At 44.7% G+C, this 23890-nt stretch overlaps 1 protein-coding gene across 1 annotated transcript in view; it reads right to left on the bottom strand.

Annotated features, from left to right (window-relative positions):
- The window catches only part of LOC109851784 (junctophilin-1-like), a 23963-nt gene extending 1398 nt beyond the window's left edge, over window positions 1-22565 (bottom strand). The window contains exons 1-9 of the mRNA XM_020422210.1: window positions 22360-22565; window positions 18435-18646; window positions 5459-5754; window positions 5177-5344; window positions 3807-4925; window positions 3586-3666; window positions 2808-3013; window positions 2544-2681; window positions 2006-2220 (exon numbers count right to left, since the gene is read on the bottom strand). Of these exons, the coding sequence (XP_020277799.1) occupies window positions 2006-2220; window positions 2544-2681; window positions 2808-3013; window positions 3586-3666; window positions 3807-4925; window positions 5177-5344; window positions 5459-5754; window positions 18435-18646; window positions 22360-22529 (2605 nt within the window). The 5' untranslated portion in view covers window positions 22530-22565. The remainder of the gene's footprint in view (window positions 1-2005; window positions 2221-2543; window positions 2682-2807; window positions 3014-3585; window positions 3667-3806; window positions 4926-5176; window positions 5345-5458; window positions 5755-18434; window positions 18647-22359) is intronic.
- Between the last annotated feature and the right edge of the window lie 1325 nt (window positions 22566-23890).

Raw genomic sequence — 23890 nt, 5'->3', positions numbered from 1 at the left:
CAATAAATATTCGTACCATATATGGTACATATATATATATATATATACATATATATGTATATATATAGACGGCGGAAATGTGACGGTCGGAGATCGCGTTGCGATTTTCACTTTAAAAAGATTCCGGTTTTCGAAAGCTGCTCGCTCTTTTCTTCCTCTAGCCAATCTCGCTATATAATATACATATGTATATTGCGCACGCGTGTGTCATCGGTCTGCATATACATATTTTTACTTAATACTTATGCTTATAGGGTTGCGCGGCCCTTTGTCGTTGCGGCGAAGGCGGGGACCGTCCGGCCTGCTTCCTGGGATGGCATGCACAGAACACAGCACAAAACGCCACACAGTTACACAAAGACAGACAAAGAGAGATAGAGAAGAGAAGATACATAAGTAGATAATAAGGTATAAGACTATAGATAAGAAAAAGGCACAAAAATGTGGTGAGAACAATTCGAACGAGAAAATATATCTCGTGGGGGAGAGGGGAGGAGACAATGGAGGAAAAACGGGAAGGTGCGTCGAGAACGCAGGCGAGAGAGGTGCGAGAAAAAATGTATTTTTTTTTTAGTAAAAGATTTATAAAACGTATTCGGGGACGAGGGATGATTATATAATATTTGCGAAAACACAATTGTTTGTTCGCATTCAACAGCAGACTCACGTGACGAGCACAAACGTAATGTTTTTCATATATTACTTGTTGTTTACGGGAGAATGTTTTAAAAACTATTGTAACAATCTCTTGCCGTATAAAAAATTATATTTAGAAAAAGTTGCCAGATTATTTATACAGAAGTAATGATCCGCGCGTAATCTCGAAAGAGATTTAAAGACTAATCTTTAAATTTAATTTTCGATAAACTTTGTTTTTTGTTTATTTTATTGAATTCCGATAAATTTATCGTGTGCTATTGTAATCTTTAAATTTAATTTAGATAAACTTTGTTTTTTGTTTATTTTTTTGAATTCCGATAAATTTATCGTGCGCTACTGTCATCTCTACTGAAAACAAAATTCTTTTATACCATTCGATAACGTAAGTGCAACTATAATTTCTCAGAAATCGAAAAATCAATATTGAGCAATTGTTATCTTGTTTAAGGCATAATAGAGAGCCCGTCAAAGTTATTTCCGATAGTGGTCCTGGAAAGCCGTTTCGTTTACGTTCCTTTTAGAAGAATGAATGCCGAAGGAAATCACTTCGACGAATTGCATTACTCTTTTCTGCGAAATTACGTAATTTGCGAGAAAATGATTGAAAAAAAAAACAAACAAAAAATTATCCCGCGTAGGTGTCGCGTAATTTGTTTAAGGAATGTAAATCTCGCGATTTTAAATTTCATCGTGATAAACAACAGAATGCCGTTGAAGAAAAAAGCGACGAGAGAATATATATGTATATTCAATATCGATGAAACGTGTTAACTTAAAAATGCAATGGACAATATTTACAAACAAACAAAAAAAATAATAATAAATACAGATTTAAATGCAGCCAGTGACGTTAGTGCACAAAATGTCACAACGTTCTCTTTCCATTCTTATAAACAATCTCCTTTTCTAACTCAATTCATTTTTGTCAACTCGTATATACATATTTATAAGTTTGTGCCGGAAAACAAAACGTGAGACAACAATTTTAAAAGACATATAAGAATTAGTTGGGAATAAATACACGTAGAATCGATTATTAACTTCTTTTTTGAGACAGATGACGCGAGTATGACCAAGACGTCCTTGGTGCAAAAAAAAAAAAAAAGGATTATACGAGTGCACAAACGTATACACGTGACGAGAATATATGTACGTACACATATATATATATGTATATATATGTATATACATGTATACACATATACACGCATAATATATGTATATATTATGATCCAAGTGGCGTAGAACAAATGTGTGAAAATAAGAGAACTCACCTTCGGCACAACGCCACCACCACCGCCGCCGCCACCTCCGCCACCGCCGCCGCCGCCACCACCACCACCACCTCCGGACGGTCCGCGAGCCATATAGAGGCTCTCGGTGCGTTTAGGCTGCCCAGGACTCGGCAGAATGTCTTGTCCAAGGCCACGGTTCTTGATGAGAGCTCCCTCGAACTGACTAGGCGTCGGCGCCGCGTACGTGGGCGTCGCGGCGCCGCTACCTACCACGGAACCGTTCAGCGGCGTCCCCGCTCGGATCGCGCTCGGAGCTCTTATCGATCTACCGATCGCGCAGAAAATCAGTTTTTTAACCGATCAAAGTAAAACAAATGTTGTTTTAATGTAAAATTCTGCACAAACATGTGCGGCGTGTGTTAAAACATAAGGAAGAAAACATTCGAGTTTACTTTTTTCAAAATATTTTAAGAGATAAAAAAAAAAAAACAAATCATAAAATATGCGAAGGTATTTGGAATCAAAAATAACATCATATCTCCGATAACGTAAACGAGAGATTGTAAACATATTTTTAATTAACAAATATTGTTGTTGCTAAAATGTACGAGTTATCGAGTACATCCGAGTACCCGAACTCAAACTCACCTGTCGAGCATGTCTGGAGCTGGATTCGGTATCGTTCTATCGACAGACGCCTGTCTCGATCCGGTCAATCGAGAATGCGCTCTGGCATAACGATCTACAGAACTGTCGCGACTGGGCGGTCGCTTGTAGTGATCCAGTCTGCGAAGCGTGTGATGTGGTAATCGTTAAATTTTATTACACATACGCAAGGTTAAAACTATCTCAAAACTCCTTTTGTATGAAAAAAAAAAAAAAAAAAAAAAAAAAAACAGATATGTGTCGAACCTGTCGTTTAACGTTTGGCCGATGGTGCCAGGTCGATCTTGTGGGCTCAGAACTCGACTGTTTCTTCGCAAACTCGTGGAGCTCGGCGGTCTCGCAGCATCCGCGACACCATCAGGCTGGACGTATTGCTGCGTTTGTTGCTGCGCATAAATTTGCGCATTGTACTGATTCATCTGACCGGGTCCGTACTGGTTCGGTATTGCCGTCTGAAATCAATTTCACGTTGTGTTCTAGCGATCTTCATCTCCGATTCCCAAGATATGATTTATTTCTTATCGCGCGGCGATAACCAAATGGAAAAATTACTTTCTCTTGTTTTTTTTTTCTCAAGAAGAAAAGACGACGTGTTCGATAATTGTTCGATATTATCTATAGGCACGCAGTCGGGAATAATCTTATGTTTTGTTTTCTAGTGTTTCAAGAAAAACCACCAAAATTCTGCAGGCTTATCGTGAAGTAAAACAACATGTGTTGATATACATTGCACACACGTGAGCGAAAAAGTGGAAAACGGCGAAGTCGTGACTCGGCCGTGATTCATTATAAGTTCTCAACTATAAAACAACTCTTTATAAAAGCGCGTGTTATATTCGTGCTTCGCAGCGTCGTATTTTGCTCTCAGAATATTGCAAACGTGACAAAATATGATTATAATTAGACGTCGGTTGTCAATTAGTCATTAGTCATTAACGTCACGTTAGAGTGCGCGCGATGTTGAACTCGCGCTAAGGGGAGGGACAAAAACAAAAAAAAAAAAAAATCTCGTTGAGTCGCTTACACCATAAAGCTGGGCTCCGAATTGATTCGTTTGAGCGGGTGTCATTGGATCGTACGTAACCGGCGCTTGCGGAGACAATATCTAGAAAGAAATAAGAGAGAGACACGACATTGGCGTGTGGGCGCGCAAAAGCTTACGGTAAAAATCGAGGTATTGCGACGAGGACGAGAAAGCTGCGCACGTGACAGCTAAATGACGGAAACGAAAGCAAGCGGAGTCACCTGCTGACTAGGATAAGCCTGCAAATTTTGGAAGCCGCCTTGCGACTCGATCAATTGTTGCTGTTGCTGCTGTTGCTGATAACCGGGATACTGATCGACCTGCGACGGATTAGCCAGTTGATACTGCGACTGGTACGGATTGCTCTGAACGTATTGACTCTGCTGGCTGTACTGGTTCGGTTGGTACTGGTTCGGCTGATACTGATTTGGTATACTGTTTGGGTACTGGCTCGCCGGGTTCTGCGCCACGTTCTGCGGATACTGCTGATACGGATTCTGACCGGTCAGCGAGGTCTGCGCGTTCATCTGATTCATGGTCAGTTGGTTTGCCAACAGCTGGCCCGTGGGAGGCACCTGATTCGGTATCTGATTCTGGGTCGGCAATAACTGATTCTGCGGGAGCGGCTTCATACTGGCCCGTCGTATCGATTGCATCACGCTGCTCGCGGTGGTGTTCGCCGCTGATGTTGCCGTCGTGTTCGTCATCGTTGTCGTCATCGTCGTCGTCGCGGAGTCGACGGTCGACGAGACGCTCTTGATCGGCGTGGCGCCGCCTGGTTGGTCCACGCTGGCCGTTTTGTGCAAGATACTCTTGCCGGGCACGGTGTCCTGGGGCGGTGGCACGTACCTAGGTATCTCGGGCCGGTTTCGCAACCTCTCCAGACCCGGTTGCTGGAAGTCCGGCGCGAACTGCCTCGCCGTTTGCTGCGCCAATTCGGAATCCTGCCTCGCGTGCTCGGCGGCAATGTCCGCCAGCTCGGCCTTACCTCGCGCGGTCGCCGTTCTCGAAATTGCGATGTCCGCCTTCTGCAGAGCGATCTTGCTCGCCCGTTGAGCGGCGTTCACCGCCGCCTCTATCCTCTCGCGAAACTTGGCGGATCTGATGAGGAAGAGGTGCTTCTTCTTCTGACTGGTGATCAGCACGTTGTTCTTGTACTTTCCCTCCTCCTTGCTGCCGTCGCGGAACGTGGTCACGCCGTACCCGTATTTGCGATTGTTGAACCACTCGCCCTCGTACCTAAGTCCGTCGCTTCTCTCGGAAATGCCGAACCCGGTACGCTTGTCGTTCTTCCACTCGCCGAGATACGTCTCGGTCACCGACGCGTCCATCTGCTCGTCCTGCGAAGTCAACAACGATTACAAAGCTTCTCGCAAATGTCAAATTATTTTTTTAAGTATATTTTTAAGTATTTCAAAATTGTGCAACCACATCGGGAGATAGAGTGAAGGAATCAAGTGATTTACATTTTAACCAAGTCTTTGTTGGTTATTTAAGCGGATTTGGTGTCCGAGGAGAACGAAATCGAGATCCGATTAGAGTTCTCGTCTAGAAAGAAACTAAGGGAAGGGGGTAAATACCCGTGACCCACCTCGATGACAAAGGACGCATTACTGTCTGTGTGAACTGACGCCGATGCTTGGCTCTGCGAGCTCTCGGTCGACATCCAAGACGCCGAGCTAGCATTGCTCCTAATACTGCCGCCGGTTCCGCGCTTCTCCAAATCCCCCGTGCTCCGTTGTTTTCGTATCTTGAGGCCCTATGAATGAAGAGATATTCTTTTCTCGAATAAAAAAGCTCTCTCAAGTTTTTCCGGAAAACGATTTCGCGAATAATACAAATTCTTTTGCCGCGATAAAAACGTCCGTCCTACCGAGAGAATGCCCTTCTTCAGGGACTTTTCGGTGAGGCTCTTTCTCCGCGCGGGCGGATCGTCGCTCCTGGCTTTCAGAACGAATCCTCCTCGGCTGTCGTCCACGCGACGGTCCCTTCGGTCGGTCGGTTCCGGCGTCGGGGCGACCGCTGGTCCACCGTCGGCGCTCCTCAACGACGTTAAAGACGCTCTCATTTGTTTCGTCGGTTTGTAATGACTCGCCAAACCGAACGGCGCGCTCGCTCTCACGCCGTATCCGTGCCGCATGCCGCGGAGCCATTGGCCTTGATAAGTGCCTGCAACATATCATCGAAATAAATGATAATAAGGAAAAAAAAAACGCTGGAAATCGAACCCACGTCGGCAAATTGCCACGCGCCATTCTCTAGTCCATTAGTTCCGATGAAATAATTTCCACACAAAAGATCTATCGCAATTCGATGCGATGTACGATTGTTCGGATCGAAGCTACGGCTACTCGCAACGACAAATACGTATTTTTTTTCTTCTTTTTCATCGGAGTCGATACTTTTAAAATGCGATGCAGCGCAAAATGTGCGAAAAATCTTACGGCGTCACAAGTCGGAAGTCAGTTGCGCGTCAGTCGGTTACGACGAATTCCCAGGGTTGCCCGCACTCCGGGTAATAAGATATATTGTTTTTGCCAAAACGTGACCGTGTTTCAAAATGTCTCGCGTGAGTCACGATGTGCGAGGCGAGCGGTTACGCGCGCAGCGCTTGTTCAGGGATGTGGAATGCGCTCGGTCGAGTGCGTTTTGGTTTTTCGGAGAACGTGCGCGAATTCCAAATCCATGAAAAACTGCCGAAAAGACCGGATGCGCATCCTGTTTTGGGAATAAAAGTCGCGACAGCGCGAAGAAGACGCAATTCTGACGAACGAAGTTTGTTGTGTGTCGTTTTTATGCGCCGATTATTTACGCAAGAAGGGAGAGAGAGAGAGATTCGTGTAAAAATTGTTAAAACTATCAAAGCTTTTTATCAATATTTATTTACACGCTTATCGCTTCCTTCCATCTTTGAATTCATCAGACAGAAAAGTTATCAGCGGTAATAGCCGGGGTGTATTTATTGAAAGCACGCCGACCATTCTTTCGTATTATTCATCATTTAATTTGCACTGTGTATATGTGTGTGTGTGTGTGTGCGTGTGTGTGAATAGCTTTGCGTCTGGACAAGATTTGTATTGCGGCCGCAGCGAAAAGTTCCGGCCGACGACGTTTATTGGCATGCAAACCAAGTCGCGCAAATGCAGCACCACGACGATGGGTCGACGTTTGGGTTACAGTGGATGCACCGACGCTTTTCTTCTTCAATCCCCTCCTCCCCCGACACAGTTCAGACGCGAACACATATAAGGTGTCCCGTCTCACTGTCGTTGTTCTCTCACAGCGGAGTTCCTTTCGCGTTTAGATTCCCATGATGGATTTTATTTATTTACTTTGTTCGAATTTTGCGCAATTTTTCTCGTCAAAATTAAAAACCAAAAAACAAACAAACACAGAAAATATTAAAAATCTCTATTGTTCTTTGACACTGAGACGAAAGTAATATCGAGTCGATTTGAAAAGTTCAGAAAAACTTTTTCGGAAGATCGACGATCTTCCGTTTCGAAATTCCTGCCGCTCGAAAGTCGATCGCGAAACAAACGAACAAAAAAAAAATCAATTCACCAGGAAATTCGTTTGTTAGCGGACACGACGATACGATATTTAGGGGGATACCCTATATATGGCGACGCCAGGCGTCTCCCCTCTCTTCTCGCGACGCCGGAATATTATTTCGCTAGCGTTTAAGCAAGTGGGTCACGCGGCGGTTTCCCCGGCGTTCGCAAGACGCCAATGTACACGAACCCTCGAAATTGCCGTCGCCGCCGCGCGCGCGCGCGCTCGCTCGCGCGGTCTCCGTTAATGCATACCGTACGTTTTCAATTAATTTTTAAGCGCGCGCCATCGTGAAAAGCGCACGTACTTACCGTGTCCAAGTGGGCGTGAACGTTCAAACATCGCAACGTTTTCCCGACATTATTCACAAAAACGAAATGTTTCTTGCGCTTGTATCGACTCGTCGTCGCCTCGGTTCGCGCGACGGAGAGTTTTTAGTGCTTTTTCCCACGAAGAGGCACGCGCGTATATATCACATCGGTGAATTATTCTTTCAAAAAAAAAAAAAAACAAAAAAAAACTATTACTCTCTTTCTCTCTCTGGATTAGTTATTTTTTTTTATATAATTTGTTTACGTTTTTTCAAGCCTGTCTTACGCGAATAAAAAGTCACTCGTTCGCGGTTTTTGTTTCATTTCTGCGGTAATTTAACGCGCGTATCTCAAATTTTTAATCGAATACAAATACGTTACGCCCGACATTGTTGCCCTATTTGCAACGCACAGATTGTTAATCTGTGACTACGCGTCAAAATACGTAAGGGCGCAACTTGGGCATTTTTCGGCGCGACGACGCTTCTCGGCAATCTTAACGAACTACTTTTGAATCAAACGCGATTTTGTCGCGATACCTCGCAAAGTCCAATAAAGAAACAGAGAGAAAGAGATGTTAAACGAACGGCACTACATAGTTCTACGGAAAAGTAGATCGTGCCATCACATGTATCGATTCGCGTACTCGTCTCAGCAACGCGACCCAGATTAATTATTGTCGAGGCTTTAATTCCTCTACCACATATGTGTACATATATATATATATATATATAAATACGCGCCGCGACTTTCGCGACGTTTATTCCCGTGAAAAATCACCGCCGTTCGTGTGTAAATAAATGAGGTAACTCTCCTCGAACGTGTGATCATTCAGAAAGTCTCTTTCTTTCTGACTTTTCTTCGACGGAAATTAATCAATCGAGCGCGCGAATATCGAATGGCGAGTAGTCCGTATGTAGTACATCTTTATCAACCGGATTTTTTTTTACGCGATATCCGCTTAATTCTGCCATTCATATTCGCACAATCTCGTAATTTGCTCGGGATGATTCCAGCAAGTGTTTTCATCTTCGTCGGAAGGGATCAGACAGAAAGTTTTTGTTTTAACGTCGAACAGGGAGTCATTCTGGCGTGCGTCCGTCACGTCGGTAAACACAAAACTTTAGGGAGGGTTTTTAAATCCGATCAAAGAGAGCGCGTCTTTTTTCTTCTGTCGCTACCTGTCGTGTAAAAACTAAAACCTTTCGAAATTCACACCAAGTTCGCGGAGTCAACGAGATGTGCGTTTACTCGCGTAGAATTGACGACGATGATACGAATGACCGAGCTTTATGGCGCGACCCGAACGAGGCGCAATTCCGCTCGCGATCTACAGGGTGAACCGGGCGCGATCGCACGGCCCTGGTTTTTGCTACATGGCACTGGCTAGCCCGCCTGAAATAGCGCGGCCGTCTTCTGCGATGGTGGTCGGTTGCACGTGCATCGGGACACGTCTACGTGTGTTGGTGAGAATCGGCCGTGCGAGCGTATTTCGGTCCGCAGCCTCCACCGCGGATCGTCACACGAACCACCCTAACAGGTTTGTCGGCCGTTCCATCCGTCTCGTTTACGTGCGCGCCTGTATATATATTATCAGCCGGAGGGTGATATGGCGTGAGTGGAAGAGGGAGTGTGTTCTTATTAAGAGCTTTTTCCCGAGCCTTATCTCAACGCGTTCATCTATTTTTTATAACCAGCCTGAATATTTTACAAAGAGCAGCTTTTGTCCAAACCGACGATTCCTTCGAATTGAGATCCTTCCTTCGGAGTCTCCCTTGCGCGGCAAGTCTTTTGAAACTTTTATTTCACATTATCTACCATCCCCGTCATTGCCAAGTTGTTCCCTCTCTTCTCGTTCTTTCTCGTCCTCCATTCCCGTAATGTCCGTCGGTTTGTATCAATTTGACTATCCTCCCGTTCGCGTTTGCGAGAACTATTGCGAGAAAAAAACTCGCTTATCCAGAGAAGCAGTTAAGCTACTTTATTATTGATTGCGACGATTATTCGTGTGCGTCGCTTCGATCCTAAGAGACAAGTCGCGCGCGCGGTGCATACGTATGATATATGCCGCGCGCGTTTTTCTGTGCAAACGGGTTGGCGGTGATGAACGAAACGGCGACTCTGACCGAGGACGCAAACTTTCGCGATTTTTTCGATCAAAAACGGAAAAATCTTATTTGACCGAAAAAAGTTAATCTACAATCGCGTATATATATATATATATATATGCGTGTTGTGTACGTATATACGAGTTGTGTGTGTTTGAAATACGTGACGCGCGCCATAAAAAATTTTACGCCGTCGCGATTAAAACTTAATTTCCCGCGATATCTCATACGTATTTATTGTCTGTAATTTCCACGAGCGTCCCTGATTCTAATTAAATACGCTTTAAAATTCATAATGGCCTTTTTTACACGCGCGATCTGCGGCGCGATTGTGTGACGTAAGAGCTGTGACGCCAGGAAGAATCAGAAATAACAGGCAAGTACGTATGAAGTAAGGTAAAAGCGGCTCATCAAGGTAACCCACGCCGTTATAATATTAACAGCTTCGCATCCCATATACGTCGCTATTTTGCATAAAGGGTTGCGGTACGCTCTCTTTCTCCCTCTCCCTCTCTCTCTTATCGTACACACCGAGGCAATACTCTCGGGGGCAGAATAGAGAGAGAGAGAGAGAGAGAGAAAAAAAAAGTAGATTACGCGGCCTTTCATTACACGCGCGCGCGCGCGAAATTGTTCGAGCCTTTGTTCCGCTCGCTTTCCATACGACGCAGAACGACGAGAGATGAGAGAGTGTGGCGTTGTTTCTCTCTCGTCTCTCACTTATGTAACACGTCGCTCAATTATGCGACAGGCCGTCGAACAATTCGCGCGCGGATGTAACTGGGTTGCACCGGTCCTGCGGGTGCCGTTACTGTCCTTTCCGCTCGGTGAGATTGTTGCAGAGTATATGTATTGTGCGACTATAATTGTGAAAGCCCCGGCACCCGGGAACACGGTCTTTCTCTCTCTCTCTCTCTCTCTCTCTCTCTCTCTCACGGTCTTGTAATATCCATTCCCGGGTTTTACGCGCCTGTCGCTTTACAACTTGGAAGTAACAGAAGAAACGTTCGCCCCCCCGACGCGTTGGCGGATGGCGGCGCGCTCGGGGAGAGGTTTGTCTTTTTATCAAGCCGCAGCGTGATAGCGGCTTGTATCCGCGCCAAGATATCGATCTATTTTCTTCTTTCTCTTTTGCGACGTGTAACTTCTCTCTCTCTCTCTCTCTTCCTCTCTTCGTTACGCTCCAATTAAATCCCGAACGACCGTGTCGCCGCGGGTGTTCCTGCTGCCAGTATATTCCGCCGAAATAATTATTGACTCATAAATTATTCCGCCGCGCGCTGTTCGCGAAACAGTGAACAGTTAATTGCGACAATTCTCGCGCGCGCGCGTGTCACACACTGCTCCCGAAGGCGCGCATCCCATCGTGAGATCGGCGCGGCTAAGTCTCACGGGCGATTTATCAGGAAGGCGCGTGTGGATGGTTCAAGAAGTTCTATTAAACACGAGGGTCTGGAGATTGATACAAACGGGAGGGAGATGATGTGTCTCGGAGAAGAGACGAGAGGGCGGGAGAAACGGGGTGTATATCGATATGTTGTTGCGCATATCTACCCTCTTGCGCGCGCGATCGACAGCGACTTCTCTCGCGCGCTCCCGCATCGACGCGCACGCGTCTCTCGGCGTCGGTATTTATAAATAAATACTTCGGCCACGTGCCACGGGAGAAATGGAATGGCGTTCGGAAAGTGCCTCCCGACCCGATCGAGAAGCTCAAAACGAACGAGACGTTGTGCGCGCACAACGTGCACCAAGCGTAGCGAAAGAAAGAGGACGTCGGGGTGTGTGTGTGTGTGTGGAAGAGCTCCGGCGCGAGAGAAAAAACACGTTGATAAATTATTTTCTTAAAAACGTGTAAGAAAGACAGGGTTCAGTCACTTTGTATATTTAAACCGCGAAAATGGCGAGAGAGAGATAGATAAATAGATAGATAGATAGAGAGAGAGAGAGAAAGAGAAAAGAAAGAAAGAGAAAAAGAGAGAGATCACTTTATATTTTCGATACTACCGCGATGAATCACTCGTTACTTTTGTCCATTCATATCCCCGGGGCGTTTCAGAGAAATTGAACGGATGATACATCGCGTGGTAGACGGTAGCGAAATGTAGAGCAGAGCGAAATGTATATGTCCGTTAGACATCCAATCTCTGAGACTTTCAATTCCTGAGCGTCACACACACGGGAGTGTCCGCGGAATTCTTTCAGAAGATGAAATAACACTTAAAAAAAAAAAAAAAAAAAGAATGAAAGAAAGAGACTAATGGTCCAGCGAAGAAAACGAGGTGAAACGCCTACGACCTTGCTTGCCTGTCGACCCGTCCGCATATATACCGAAATACGATACTCGTGTGCCCTCGCGAACACCTTTAACCCCGGGATCTTCAATTAAGAACGATAAGCGCACACGCGCTTCGCCACGCGTTGATCCTCGAACCCACACTCTCCGACGTCGATAAATCTCGCCGATTCGCGGCTCTTCTTCGTTGCGGTTCACCGCGATCGGGTGACGTTTATCACGCGCCTGGTGACGGTTCCACCCGCAGTGTCGCGCGCAGAGACGATGCGCGCATTTTTCACGGGCGTTTGTTAAGGAGGACGCGCCAGAGTTCGCGGCAAGTATGTTAATTCGCAGCTAAACGCCCGAGTCACATTCTGTGGAGGAAAAAATCAATCATTCCGGCGGAAAATAACTCTCAGAGGATCGCTAAAGAGGCTGTTCATCTTCGCGAACATTATTGCGCATTTTCGGAATCGAGGAATTTTGTTTTGTTTTGTTTTTTTTTTAATAACCCATTTGCTCTAAATAAATGACGACGCGCGGCTTTTCGTCATTATATTCAATTCATTTTATTAATTCCATATCAATTACAATGCGTTTAATTGTAACGCAGCGTTAAATTCGCGTTGATAATGTCGAATTTTATTTAGTATGTAATTACAGAAGATCGTCGTTGTGCACGGTAATTACGTGATTTGTTGAACGCGCGTTGTCGCGAGCAAAGCGAAATTGATTTATCGAATCGATTCGTATGTGTATATATAATCTCGCGGAATTGAATGGAATCGAGAATAGAAGAAAAAAAAAAAAAAAAAAACTACACGCGTTGCGGAACATCGCGGAGAAACAGCGAAGAGACGAACCGAACCGGAGCAAGGATACATGTGCGAAATACGCGAAAGCGAAACTAATTCATCTCGTTCAAACGTTGAAATATAAACCCGATGTTTGTGAAATGATGCACTGTCGATACGATTATATCGACGTCAAAGATACATAGCGAAATATAGATTGCCGATGTTTACTCGATCTTCTCGTCGGCTATGTTTGCATTTCGCTTCGCGTGTCGTATTTCGTACACGTTACAAAACTATACGAACCACGTATCGAAAGTACAATAAGTAATAACGCGGGCGTATTTGCGCGGGGGAGACGGGAATGCGGGATTCTCACATCGCATCGATCTTCGTCTTTTTCTCTCTACGTGTAAATAATGATTAATAATTAATTTGTCAGAGTTTGTATGACATATTCTTTACCCAATGTCGTCGAGAGAGATAAGCGATATCGTCTCTCTCGACGACAATACACGACGTTTTGCTTGTACACGTATTCGAGCGAGAAAATCGATTTCGCATTACGCGGTACGTACGGGGGGAGCGATTGATAAGTATCCGAAATGATGTGTACAGATGATATCGCACATTGCCGTTGACAAGGTTTTCAGTCTTCGGAAGAACAAATGTCAAACGCTGGCTCGTTATAGCGCGTAAACAGCTGTTTGCGTGACAGCTCGCCAAAGGTGGCAATCATTTTTACGGCATCGATGACTTTATTGTTGTTTGAGACATTTTTTTTTTTTTTTTTTTCAGATTCGGAAATAAACAGAAGTCGCAATAGGTGAGCCATATCTGACGAATTTAAAGCGGACGAGGTAGCGAGCTCGTAAATTTTGGACATTTGGCAACGGTTGTGAAGTTGTTGTCAAGAATCAACTGGAGAGAGCGTTTACGCTTTGGCGAGCCGTCGCGCGAATACTCGTTCTTCCGAAGAATGAGAAACTTTGTCGACAACGACAACAGCGCAACGTAATATCCATTGTTGTTTCACATTCCACGCGTCATATCTCAGATACTTATCGCTCCTCCTAACTTAATTACACAAATTAGCGTGAGTTAAAAAAAAAAAAAAAAAAAAAAAAAAAACAAATTACAATATTCGTTCGTTTGTTACACACGTGTCGCGTGTAATGAGAGCGAAGGAATTGCTTCGGGGAAAATTGCCGTCATTGATTTTTCGGAGCGCGAAATGATAAAAGAAAAACAAAATTGACGACGGAATCGAATTCGAAACCGAGAAAAGAGAAGTCGAGAAGCGTTGAATGGCGAGATAAGTAAGTTCTCGTGCGTGGAAAACGCGTTCGCGCTAATATAAAAAAGTCTCGTTCGCAAGAAAGGTGCTGTGAAAAAGAAAGCGGAGCGCACGCCGCCGCCGCCGCGCGGAATTGGCTATACGAGACGAGGGAACGGAACGAGGGAGAGAACGAATAGCTTTTATTTGATTGTAGAAGCTGTACACGGGGAGGGTAGAAGCGCGCGCGCGCGCGTGGGCGGTGATGGTGGCGGGAAGACCGACCTTGACCCGACAGTGGAAAGGTTCAAATCAGAAGGTAAACCAATGGGGGGGGGGAAGGAGGGAGAGCCTTGAGAGAGAAGGCAGAAAAGTTGGGCGCGCCGAGTTAGATAGCAGCGGGAATCTTCGTTCACATCTTGGTTTACATGGACTCGCCCTTTTCCACGCGATGTGCATATACCCACACACGTGCTTCGCTTATCTCACCCCCGTTCGCGTCTTTTTTGTCTTCCCCGTCTTACTTCACATCGTTACCGTGTGTGTCGCGGCGGTGTGTGTGTGTGTGCGTGCGTATATATATGAAACGATGTGGGGGAAGAAAAAAAAGACGCAAACTGAGGGAAAAAACTTAATTTGCGAAAACTTTTAAGACCGTACGATAACAGGTGTCGTGTCCCGTTTAATAAAACGAGAGATTGTTTTTAACTTCGGAGCACATCGTCACGCGGTGTCCCGCTTTATTCTGAGAAAGAAGATCAGAGATTATTTCGCGAAATCCTTCTGCGCAATTTGTTGCGTGCCACTTTGTATTTCTCTCGCAATTGCGCGCTTCTTAAAAACTTGAGATCGCTTGGCGTTACAGGGGGGTGAGTGTGTAGCATGTTGAGACGAATTGTTTTTACGCGTTACACGCGTAGTAAGATTTTTATTTTCGACGACGCGGAAGAGATCCACCTCGACGCGCGATTTATCAACGCGCACGTGGTGCTCGCATTGCGGCAAAATTATCTTTATTTGTGTCTCGCACGTTTTTTTTTTTTCTGGTGTTACACGTGTTAATGAGGCGTCTATTTTTCCTTTCTCCTTTTTTTTTTGAAAAAATAATCGGGGGTTATAAAAAATTGCTCATCAAAAGAGAGAATTGATCAAGCAAATTAAACGCCACACCACGTGCGCTCGTCCGAAGTCAAATATTGTTTTCCCGCAAACGTTCGTGTAATGTACGCGCGCAAGATAAATATAACACTTTCAACATATCGTTTCTAATACGTCCGTATTTATTATTTGACAATATTTCACATTGGCTTTGCGCGCTCAATTGGCTCCAAAAAAACAAAGAAACAAAAATTATTTTATCGACACACGTTTGTGAGCGAGCAAATAAGAGATCCGTCACTCGATTTGACACGGCAGTCAAAGCGAGTTAATTTTGTTTTTTGCGATTAAAATTTTCTTGCCAATTCTCGTTGCCGAGCCCTTGTCTGGGTATCAGGGACCCAGAGCGAATAAATAAAACCGTTTACGATATTCGTCTCGACGTCCGGTCGATTCGCGATAGGAAATTGCTGCGGCTTCTTCGACGCCGGTTCGATTCCAGCGTCGAAATAGTGCTCGGGCACTTCACTTATCTCTCGGTTGCAAAGAGCAAAAAGAGATAGAAAAAAAAGAGAGACAGATGAAAGAGAACGGGAGAAAGAGAGGACACAAAGAGAGCGCGTTGCCAGTAGCGCTGGTAGAGATAAGTTTTATTGCAGTTTATTCCGTCCAACAACGCGCGCGTTTCTCTTTTCTTATATCCCGTACTTTATTTAGATCCCAAATGATCTCAAGATGTCTGCGTTTTTTTTTTTTTTTTCGAGAAGATCCTAGGTCAGTCTATTTTCGGGGAATTGAAGCGGATAATAGAGACTTATGTGGACGCGCGTTCTACCGTGAAGGGAATAAATTTTCTCCGGAAAACAAAGTCCCATGTTTTTTTGTGTGCGACTACCAAAAGTGATCAGATCAACTGCAAAATTGAGAGAAGAGAAAGAGAGGAGAGACATTCTACTCGGAGAGAATTTATTCGGTCGGAGAGAATTTATTTAAACCACTGTCTAAACTTTTACATCAAAATCGATCGAGTAAAGTTTTTGCGGCGCTTGATAAATATATTCAGTTCGACTAATTTCCGTCTCGCTCGAGCGATCGTGTACGTGCTATTTTCGACGGAACATAATGTACGCACGTGTGTGTTCGACATGACGTGGCTGTGTGTCAGATTCTTCTTCGCTCGCAACGCCGAGCTTTTCGTGCGATTACTAATCGAGGGAGAAATGTAATTGGAAAGATTTGTCAGAAAAAAAAAAAAAAGAATGTATCACCCGGGGGAGATCATCAAGGGGGAGGTTATTCGATTCCGTCGCGCCCACGTTTTTTTCTCTCAATGATCTCACTCCGAGCGCGAAAAGTCATCTTTCTCGATCCTCCGCCGTTTTAACATGCAGTTTCGATGTGTTCTGTATGCTGTTGCGCGCGACACGAGCAACACGGTGAAACTCTCTCTCTCTCTCTCTCTTTCTCTCGTCGCATCGGAGAGAGATTTTCCATTTGGTTTGTGTGTTCGGCCGAGAGATTCTTTCACAACATACCGAGATACAACATCTGTCACGGAATTATTCGGAATCCGAGTATTTCCCGGGATTTATCTTTGACAAAACAAAACAAAAAAAAAAACAAAAAGAAAGAAAAGAGAAAAAAACAGCGAGCGCGCGTTAATTAATTTATGTGCGCGATATTCCGCGCGAACGATTTCTCTTTACGTCGCGCGGATCTTCTTGCGTTTAGAACAGCGCTTGAATACTTGATGGCGCTTCACGAACGAAATGATCGATCGGCTGACAATATAGTTTCCACTTCCTTCACCATTGTAGTGTGACGTGACTTGTTTAGAATTCGCATCATTTATTCACAAACCGGAACGACGACAACACACACACACACACACACACACGGCGGCTTTAATGTGTTTCGTCGACGAGTTAAAGAACGCCGGCAAAAAAAATTGAAATCAAAGAGCGAAGAGATTGCAACATAACCGAAGGTTAACAATGTTCGAAGATGATGTATTGAATTCTGCGACGTTGCCTGTAAGGAGATGTCTCCAGGGAGAGAAAGAATGTGTGTGAGAGAGAGAGAGAGAGAANNAAAAAAAAAAAAAAAAAAGAAAACGAACGAACCAATAAGGACCGAAGTGAGGTAAGAAGCTATCGAAGGTCACATCGATTTTCAGGAACGTCGCATTCGTTGCGCGGCAGTACCCATCGATCTTGATGGGTCTTCTTCCGAGAAAACTCGTCTCTCGAGAAGCGGTATCGAACGGACGGCGTGTCCTCTCCTCTCAATCTGTTGCGATTATGGTTTCTTCGCGCTTCATTTGCGATAACCATCAGAATTCAAGCGAGATTGCTTGAGATATTGACTGGCTTATTGCGAAAAAATAAAAAGTAAATCTTCGGGATAAAATCATCAATTTTTTTTTTTTTTTTCGTACAATTGATTAAACTTCGTAATATTTTTTTGTTGGTGAATATAGGCCAGAGTTAAAAAAAAAAAAAAAATAAAACCTGATGCAAAAAAAAAAAAAAAGAAAATCGTTCTTTTCAAATCGATTGTTACGGACGTTTTGTTGCACAACTACGGTTACGCCGATCGTCAATTAATTGACGCAAATCGAAACATCAGCAGCCGGAGGAGATAATGCGAAATCGACACGGCCGCCACATTCGCGTTACTTGTTTTAATTATTTATCATCAAGTCAGTTTCGTGAAGCTTTATTAAAAGAACTTCGCGATTTATTTACCGATGACGTCCAGTTTGATAAGCGGTCTCGAGTGGATACGCGGGGGAGAAATTTTCGACGGCGCTTTTAACGTCCGACGGAATATTTCATCCGTAACTGAAATTATACGTTATTAATGGCGATCGCGCTTAATGCGAAATCAATAAAGTCAAACTCGGTTCGAGAACGTGCAGCTAATTAAAGTTAAATTGATATTCACATTGTGTCAACTCCGTCTCTCCTCTCTCTCTCTCTCTCTTTCTATGTGTTGCGAATCCTAACGTAAAGTTTTCGTAATTGAGGTACGACACCATCGAGTTTGTCAATTTATTCGCTGAATTTAGAAAAAACAAAATCGTGTCTCGCGTTGTTTTACGTATTTCTCCATGCGTGTGTAAGACAATTTTATTTTTTTGTTGAAGTGAGGGAACTTGGACGAAAGATAATTGCACATCAGTAAAGTCATGTTTCGGTAAACAAAGTCTTGTTTATTTTGAATTTATTTTTTCTTATAAAAAAATTGAATTTACTTTAACCAAAACAATGTTGCAAAAATATATCGCACATTTTTTCAAACTACAGTTGATAAATGTTGTTGCAAATTGGATTTAAAGCAAAATTGAACTGGTTACTGGAATGCGATTTATTATTGAAGACAATTATCTTACGCGTGTCAAAAAAACGGAGGGAACTTGGTGCTTACCGCTGTCGGCGTAAGTTTCGGAACCGTAACCGTCCTGCAGACCGCTGGACCACGTGCCCTCGTATCTCGCAGTCGAGGTGGTAGACTGTCGTACCCCGTAACGACCCTTGAATCCCTGAGTCCATTCTCCCCGATAAAGCCAGCGACCGCGGGCCTCCATGCCAAGACCGTGTCTCTTGCCATTCTGCCACTGTCCCTCGTAAGATGACCCGCTGAAAAAAAAAGCAACATTTGTTTTGACATTTAATTTTCTCTCTCTTTCTCTCTTTCTCTCTCTCTCTCTCTCTCTCTGTCTCAAAATGTCCTTCAATTTTCCGTTCCTCCTTTCTCCTTTGCTACAGAGTTCGTTTGTAAAACGTCTTCATCCGCGGACTTAGAAATTACGCTTCGAGAATCACGTTGCTGTTTACGCTTTTCTACACCCACGTACATTAGCTGGAAACTCGTCTAATTAACGATAATTGCCAACCGTGTCGCTATCGATAACGATGACGCGACGACGATGTGCTGCTCTCTTCTCTCCCCCCCCTGCCCCTCTTCGCAACATTGTTATGTACGCAGATCGAACCGGCAATATGATCTCGGGCACTTTACGCCCAAGAGAGATTGATTGTGCGCGCCTACGTTTGCTTTAAGACATTATTTTTATACGAAAGTTACAATTATCGAAGCTGCGCGAAAAAGAAACGTTAACGAAGCGCGAGCGAATTCTCTCCCTCGAGAGTATCACACGCTCTAAAGCTATAATTACACGCTCTAAAGCTAAATTTGCCCTTTAAAAATCTCATCCTCGAACGCATCCTCGTCGAATCACAACGTGCGCTAATTATTCCGTTTCACGTGGGCATGTAAAAAAATCCTTGTAATTTCCTGCCGATAATCCGGCGAAAGCTTTTTTTTTCCGAGCTTTCAAAGTAAAAGCTCGCGAAAATGAGAATGCTTTATTCCGCCGCGTCTTTTTGTCAGTCGATTATATTAAATGAAGAAGACATCGTGAGCAACAACACGTGCAAGAGCGCGAGCACGCGAGCGAGCGAGCGCGAAAACTTTCCCGCGAGAAACTTTGTTTTCCGCACAATAAACTCGATCGGGTGACGAAAATTCGCTTCGTTATTTGCACACCATCTCACCGGATATCCCGCGCGTTAATTACGCGTCGTAAACTTGACGCAAATTTGTTCTCATTTAATTATAAACAAACACATAACTGACGATAAAACTTGCGAACGTTACATTCGTGCGAGATAAAATTTCGAAATTCAAGTTCGCGCGATGTGATAAATTCTCGCGAAGAGAGAGAGAAAGAGAGAGAGAGAGAGAGAGACGATTTTATCTCGGATAAACAATTTTCGAATAGCGAAAGGGAAAGGAACGCAATTTCTATCGTAGCGATTCTTCTATTAAGCGGAAAATTGAAGGGGCACACACACTATTTCCGAACGCGAAAAGCAAATATTTTTCCCGATATAACTACCGTACTCCCGCGCGCGTTTCGACTGACGAAACTTTCTCACAACCAACGCATCTCCGAGGGTGTTGCTAGGAAAGCAACGTGGTCGAAGACCTTGCTCCACTTTTACGGCGGAAACGAAACGACGAATTCTCTCGGCCTAGATAGCGGTCGTGAAGAAGAGATGTGTGTCCGACCGTTTGTCTCGACCCTATTTTCTCTCTCTCTCTCTCTTTTATTTACGTCGCCTCATCCGTTCGGTCCTTCGGTTCTACGCGGTCGGGAAAAATCGTCTTACACGTGTTAGATTGTAACGACAATCTGTATTTTCACATCGCCCTCGTCTGTTCTTTTTTTTTTTTTGTTTTTTTGTTTTTCCGTCGCGTGAAATCTAGAAACCTTAATTTCCTCCTAATTGTCTCGCGCGCCCCCTTATTTATACTTTCTCGTAAAATATCTTCGAAACGAACATAAAAAACAAGACGGATCGAAAATTGTCTCTAGAATCTTTATTTCGACGTGTCCTATATAAACGTCTCGGAGAGCAACTTTATATAAATAGTGTACGTACGTGGTTTGAGATCAAATAATATAATCTGGATTGCGCGCATGTCTCTCTCCATATTTAACAAAAGGAGAAAAAAACTAGTGACAACATATCGTAGTTCGTGTTTCAGTTGCGAATTTATTACCTTTGTTTTTGCTTTGCATAAAAATCAAATTTGTTTGAGAGCGACAGTGGCTTTTTGTAATTCGAATATTTTCGCCCCAGCGATTTTTAAAGCGATCGAACCAATCGAGAGCGATTGAACCGCTCGAAACAACACACTCGGAGCATCTTCTCCGAAGGTCGTTTTTTTTTGTTTTTTTTGTTTTTTTCAAAAGTTCACATGTTTCTGTCTCTTTCCAAGTTTGAAACAAAAAATCTCACACAGACGCGCGGTTTTTCCTCTAAAGAATCGTTGGGGCAAAAAAAACTTGAATTATAAAACAAAACTCGATTATCTTCAAACAACAAAATTAAATTTTTCAACAAAGCAAAACGGTAATAAACTGAATATGTGTGTTACAAATATCTTGTCGCTATTTTCCTTTTCCGCTTGTTAAATATAGAGAGACATGCGCACAATCCGGGAATTATTTGATCGAACCCACGTATATACGTGACGTGTATCAAATCAACGTGAACGATCAATAAATCTAAATTACGACATTGCCGTCGTTTCTAGTCTGGCTTCGCGAAAAGGTAACTGCGCAAGATATCTTTCGGCGATAAACTTGTTAACAAGAAATCACGAGTGTCATTAGCAACCACACGGAAATAAAAAAAGTTTTGCTGCATAAAAAGTTTTTTTGTTTATACGCGGCCATCAAGAAAGTTCGTCGAGTCTATTGAAGATTTTTGTTTCATCAACAAAAAACCTTTTGTTGGAAAGCAAAACAAAAAATCTCAATAGACTTAGCGAATTTTTTAGCAATAATTTTCTTGCTGGCTATATTTTGCAATTAATTTTTTTTTTCTATTCTAGCAAAATTTTTTTTCCCCGCGATTGTTCGATTTGTGTTGCAGATGATTTCGACAATTATCCCCCGTCACACGGCCCTGAATCTCAGGTCCTGAACGTCTCGAACGTCCCGGTCTTCTGTTGTCCTTGCACTCGGGTGACCTAGTTCCGCAGGATCCGGGGGAGATTCCCTCTCCCCCAGATGTACACACCGGGATATACGTGTCAAGGTCCACTATTCGCTCATCTCGCGCCGCGCTACGTCACGAGTTTTCCAGAATTCGGCATATGCGCGACGTCGAATGAATGAAACGCGCGTTTTATTTCTCAATCGAAACTTCTGTCGCGCGCAAAAGTCGTCTACGTCTTTCAGTCAACAAAAACCCCAATCGAGAATTCTCTTCGAAACATCATTTGTCTCTCGACTTGAATTTTCACGTCAACGTCATGTAATGCTCATTACCAGTTTTTTTTTTTTTTTTTTTTTACTCGCGAGCAAAACGCGAAGACGCAACGGAATAATCGGTCTGAAAACCGGCACGCGCTCGTGTAACGGAAGCAAACCAGCTCAGCGTTTAATCTTTTGCGAACACCGAGGGATGGTTGTGCAAATCCCCAGTAGCGCGCCAACGCGAGGAGAATACAAGATTAATTCAGTATCAGCGAAGAGCGCAATCAGGCGTGCGAGCGCGGTACCCGTTGCATATCAAAGGAATTAATAATTTATCGTAATCTCCCGTAATGTGTTCCCTTATCCGCTCGCATTGTCGATAATGTCGACGACGAGTCGTATTACACGGAGAGAGAGAGAGAGAGAGAGAGACAAATTCCATGATACTATATAAAGCAGCTCTTGCGCATAAACTACTGTCTGTCAAAGTCTATAACAGAGCTATATGTACGGGTATCGAGAGCGCGCGATACCCCAACAAGTAGTCGATATCAATGACTGGTCTTCTCTCGCGCTTACCTAGGCCAGGTGTAGACGCCGGACACCTCGAAGCCGAAGTGCCAGCTGCCGGAGTAAGCTCCCTGACCCTTGGGACCGGTGCAAACCCCGTGGCCGTGGGCCTTGCCGTCCTCCCAGCCGCCGCAATAGGTCCCGCCGTCGTCGAAGTCGAATCTTCCGCCGTTGATCATCGCGCGATTGGAGGAAGCGCTTGCGGTGCCGGTCGCGCCAGGTTGCGCCGGACTCATGCCACCTGTTTGCGGCAATTGGGCGCCCCCCGCCACGCCGTTCGGCGCCCCGGACGGTTGCTGACCGGAGTATGGTTGTTGCTGCATGCTGGCTGTTGTTGCAGGCACTGTCGTTCGTTTTTTTTTCTCTTTTTTTTTTTTTTACACTTTTCTACCTCTAATCTTCGGCTCCTTTATTTCCCTCGTCGTTGTCGTCGTCGTCGTCGTCGTCGTCGTCGTCGTCGTCGTTGTACTTGCTCGTCAGCAACGTCCGCATGAAACGTCCTGCTCCGGATGTCGCTCCATTCTCGTTCACCTTCTCTTTCGTTGTGTCACTTTTCACACTGGATTTCTACAATAACATCGGAGGTATCGTAACGCAATGATCCACCGTATAACGATTGTAACGCGCGCGTCTCTGTATCGTCGGTGTCGACGGCGCGCGGGACGACGTGAGCGATATATAATAATATTACACACATACGCACACCACAGATCACATACACACACACACACACGCGTACACATACACGCGGTTCGTTAAAGCCGCGCCGCTCTAGCGGAAGATCGTAAACGAATTTCGGGACCGAAAGAGTAGCCGACGCCGCGCCGATTTTCGAATTGCGAGTCGGAATCGCGAATCACGAGCCTTCGAGGCCCCGAGCGAGCCCTCAAGGCTCTCGCCTGTCATCGCATCGCAATCCGCGAGGAGAAGCCGGACGGTAAGAAAGAATCAGCCGAGCCTCGCCGGGCCGCGCGGGTTTAATTTTAGTTTCTCGACTTCGAGGAACCGACGTGCGAGCGCGCGAACGTGACAAGCGCGGATATACATCTCTCGATTTCGAACGTTCCTCTCGTTTTTCCGATGCCGGGGAGAGATCGAGAGAGAGAGAGAGAGAGAGAGAGAGAGAGAGAGAGAGAGCGAGCCCACGCTCGCGGCGAGAGAAAACGCGCGCGCGGCCTTGAGAATCGAGCTTTCGGAATTTGGTACAACCGGCGCGAGATCTCTCTCTCTCTCTCTTTCTCTCTTCCTCTCGTAGCAGACGCACTTTTTGCTTCGTTATCTCTTCTTTCTCGTCTTCCTCATCTTTTCGCTTCCCCGCTTAAAACAATCTCAAAACAACACAATCCCGCGATATTTCACGCTCCCTCGACGATTTTATATTACTCTCGCTCGCAACACACACTCGCACACACACACGCAAACGCACGCACGCACACACCACACGCACACGCACGTGCCGACGTCGTTGTAAGATCGCGTAGGGATCGTTTGACGGTTTCTCGAGCGAGCTTGTCGAGAGAGTTCACAGAGAGAGTTTTGA

The sequence above is a fragment of the Pseudomyrmex gracilis genome, unplaced genomic scaffold (assembly GCF_002006095.1).
Source record: "Pseudomyrmex gracilis isolate BER0280 unplaced genomic scaffold, ASM200609v1 scaffold_20, whole genome shotgun sequence".
In the NCBI taxonomy this organism is placed as follows: domain Eukaryota; kingdom Metazoa; phylum Arthropoda; class Insecta; order Hymenoptera; family Formicidae; genus Pseudomyrmex; species Pseudomyrmex gracilis.
This window is presented reverse-complemented; position numbering and strand designations above follow the sequence as displayed.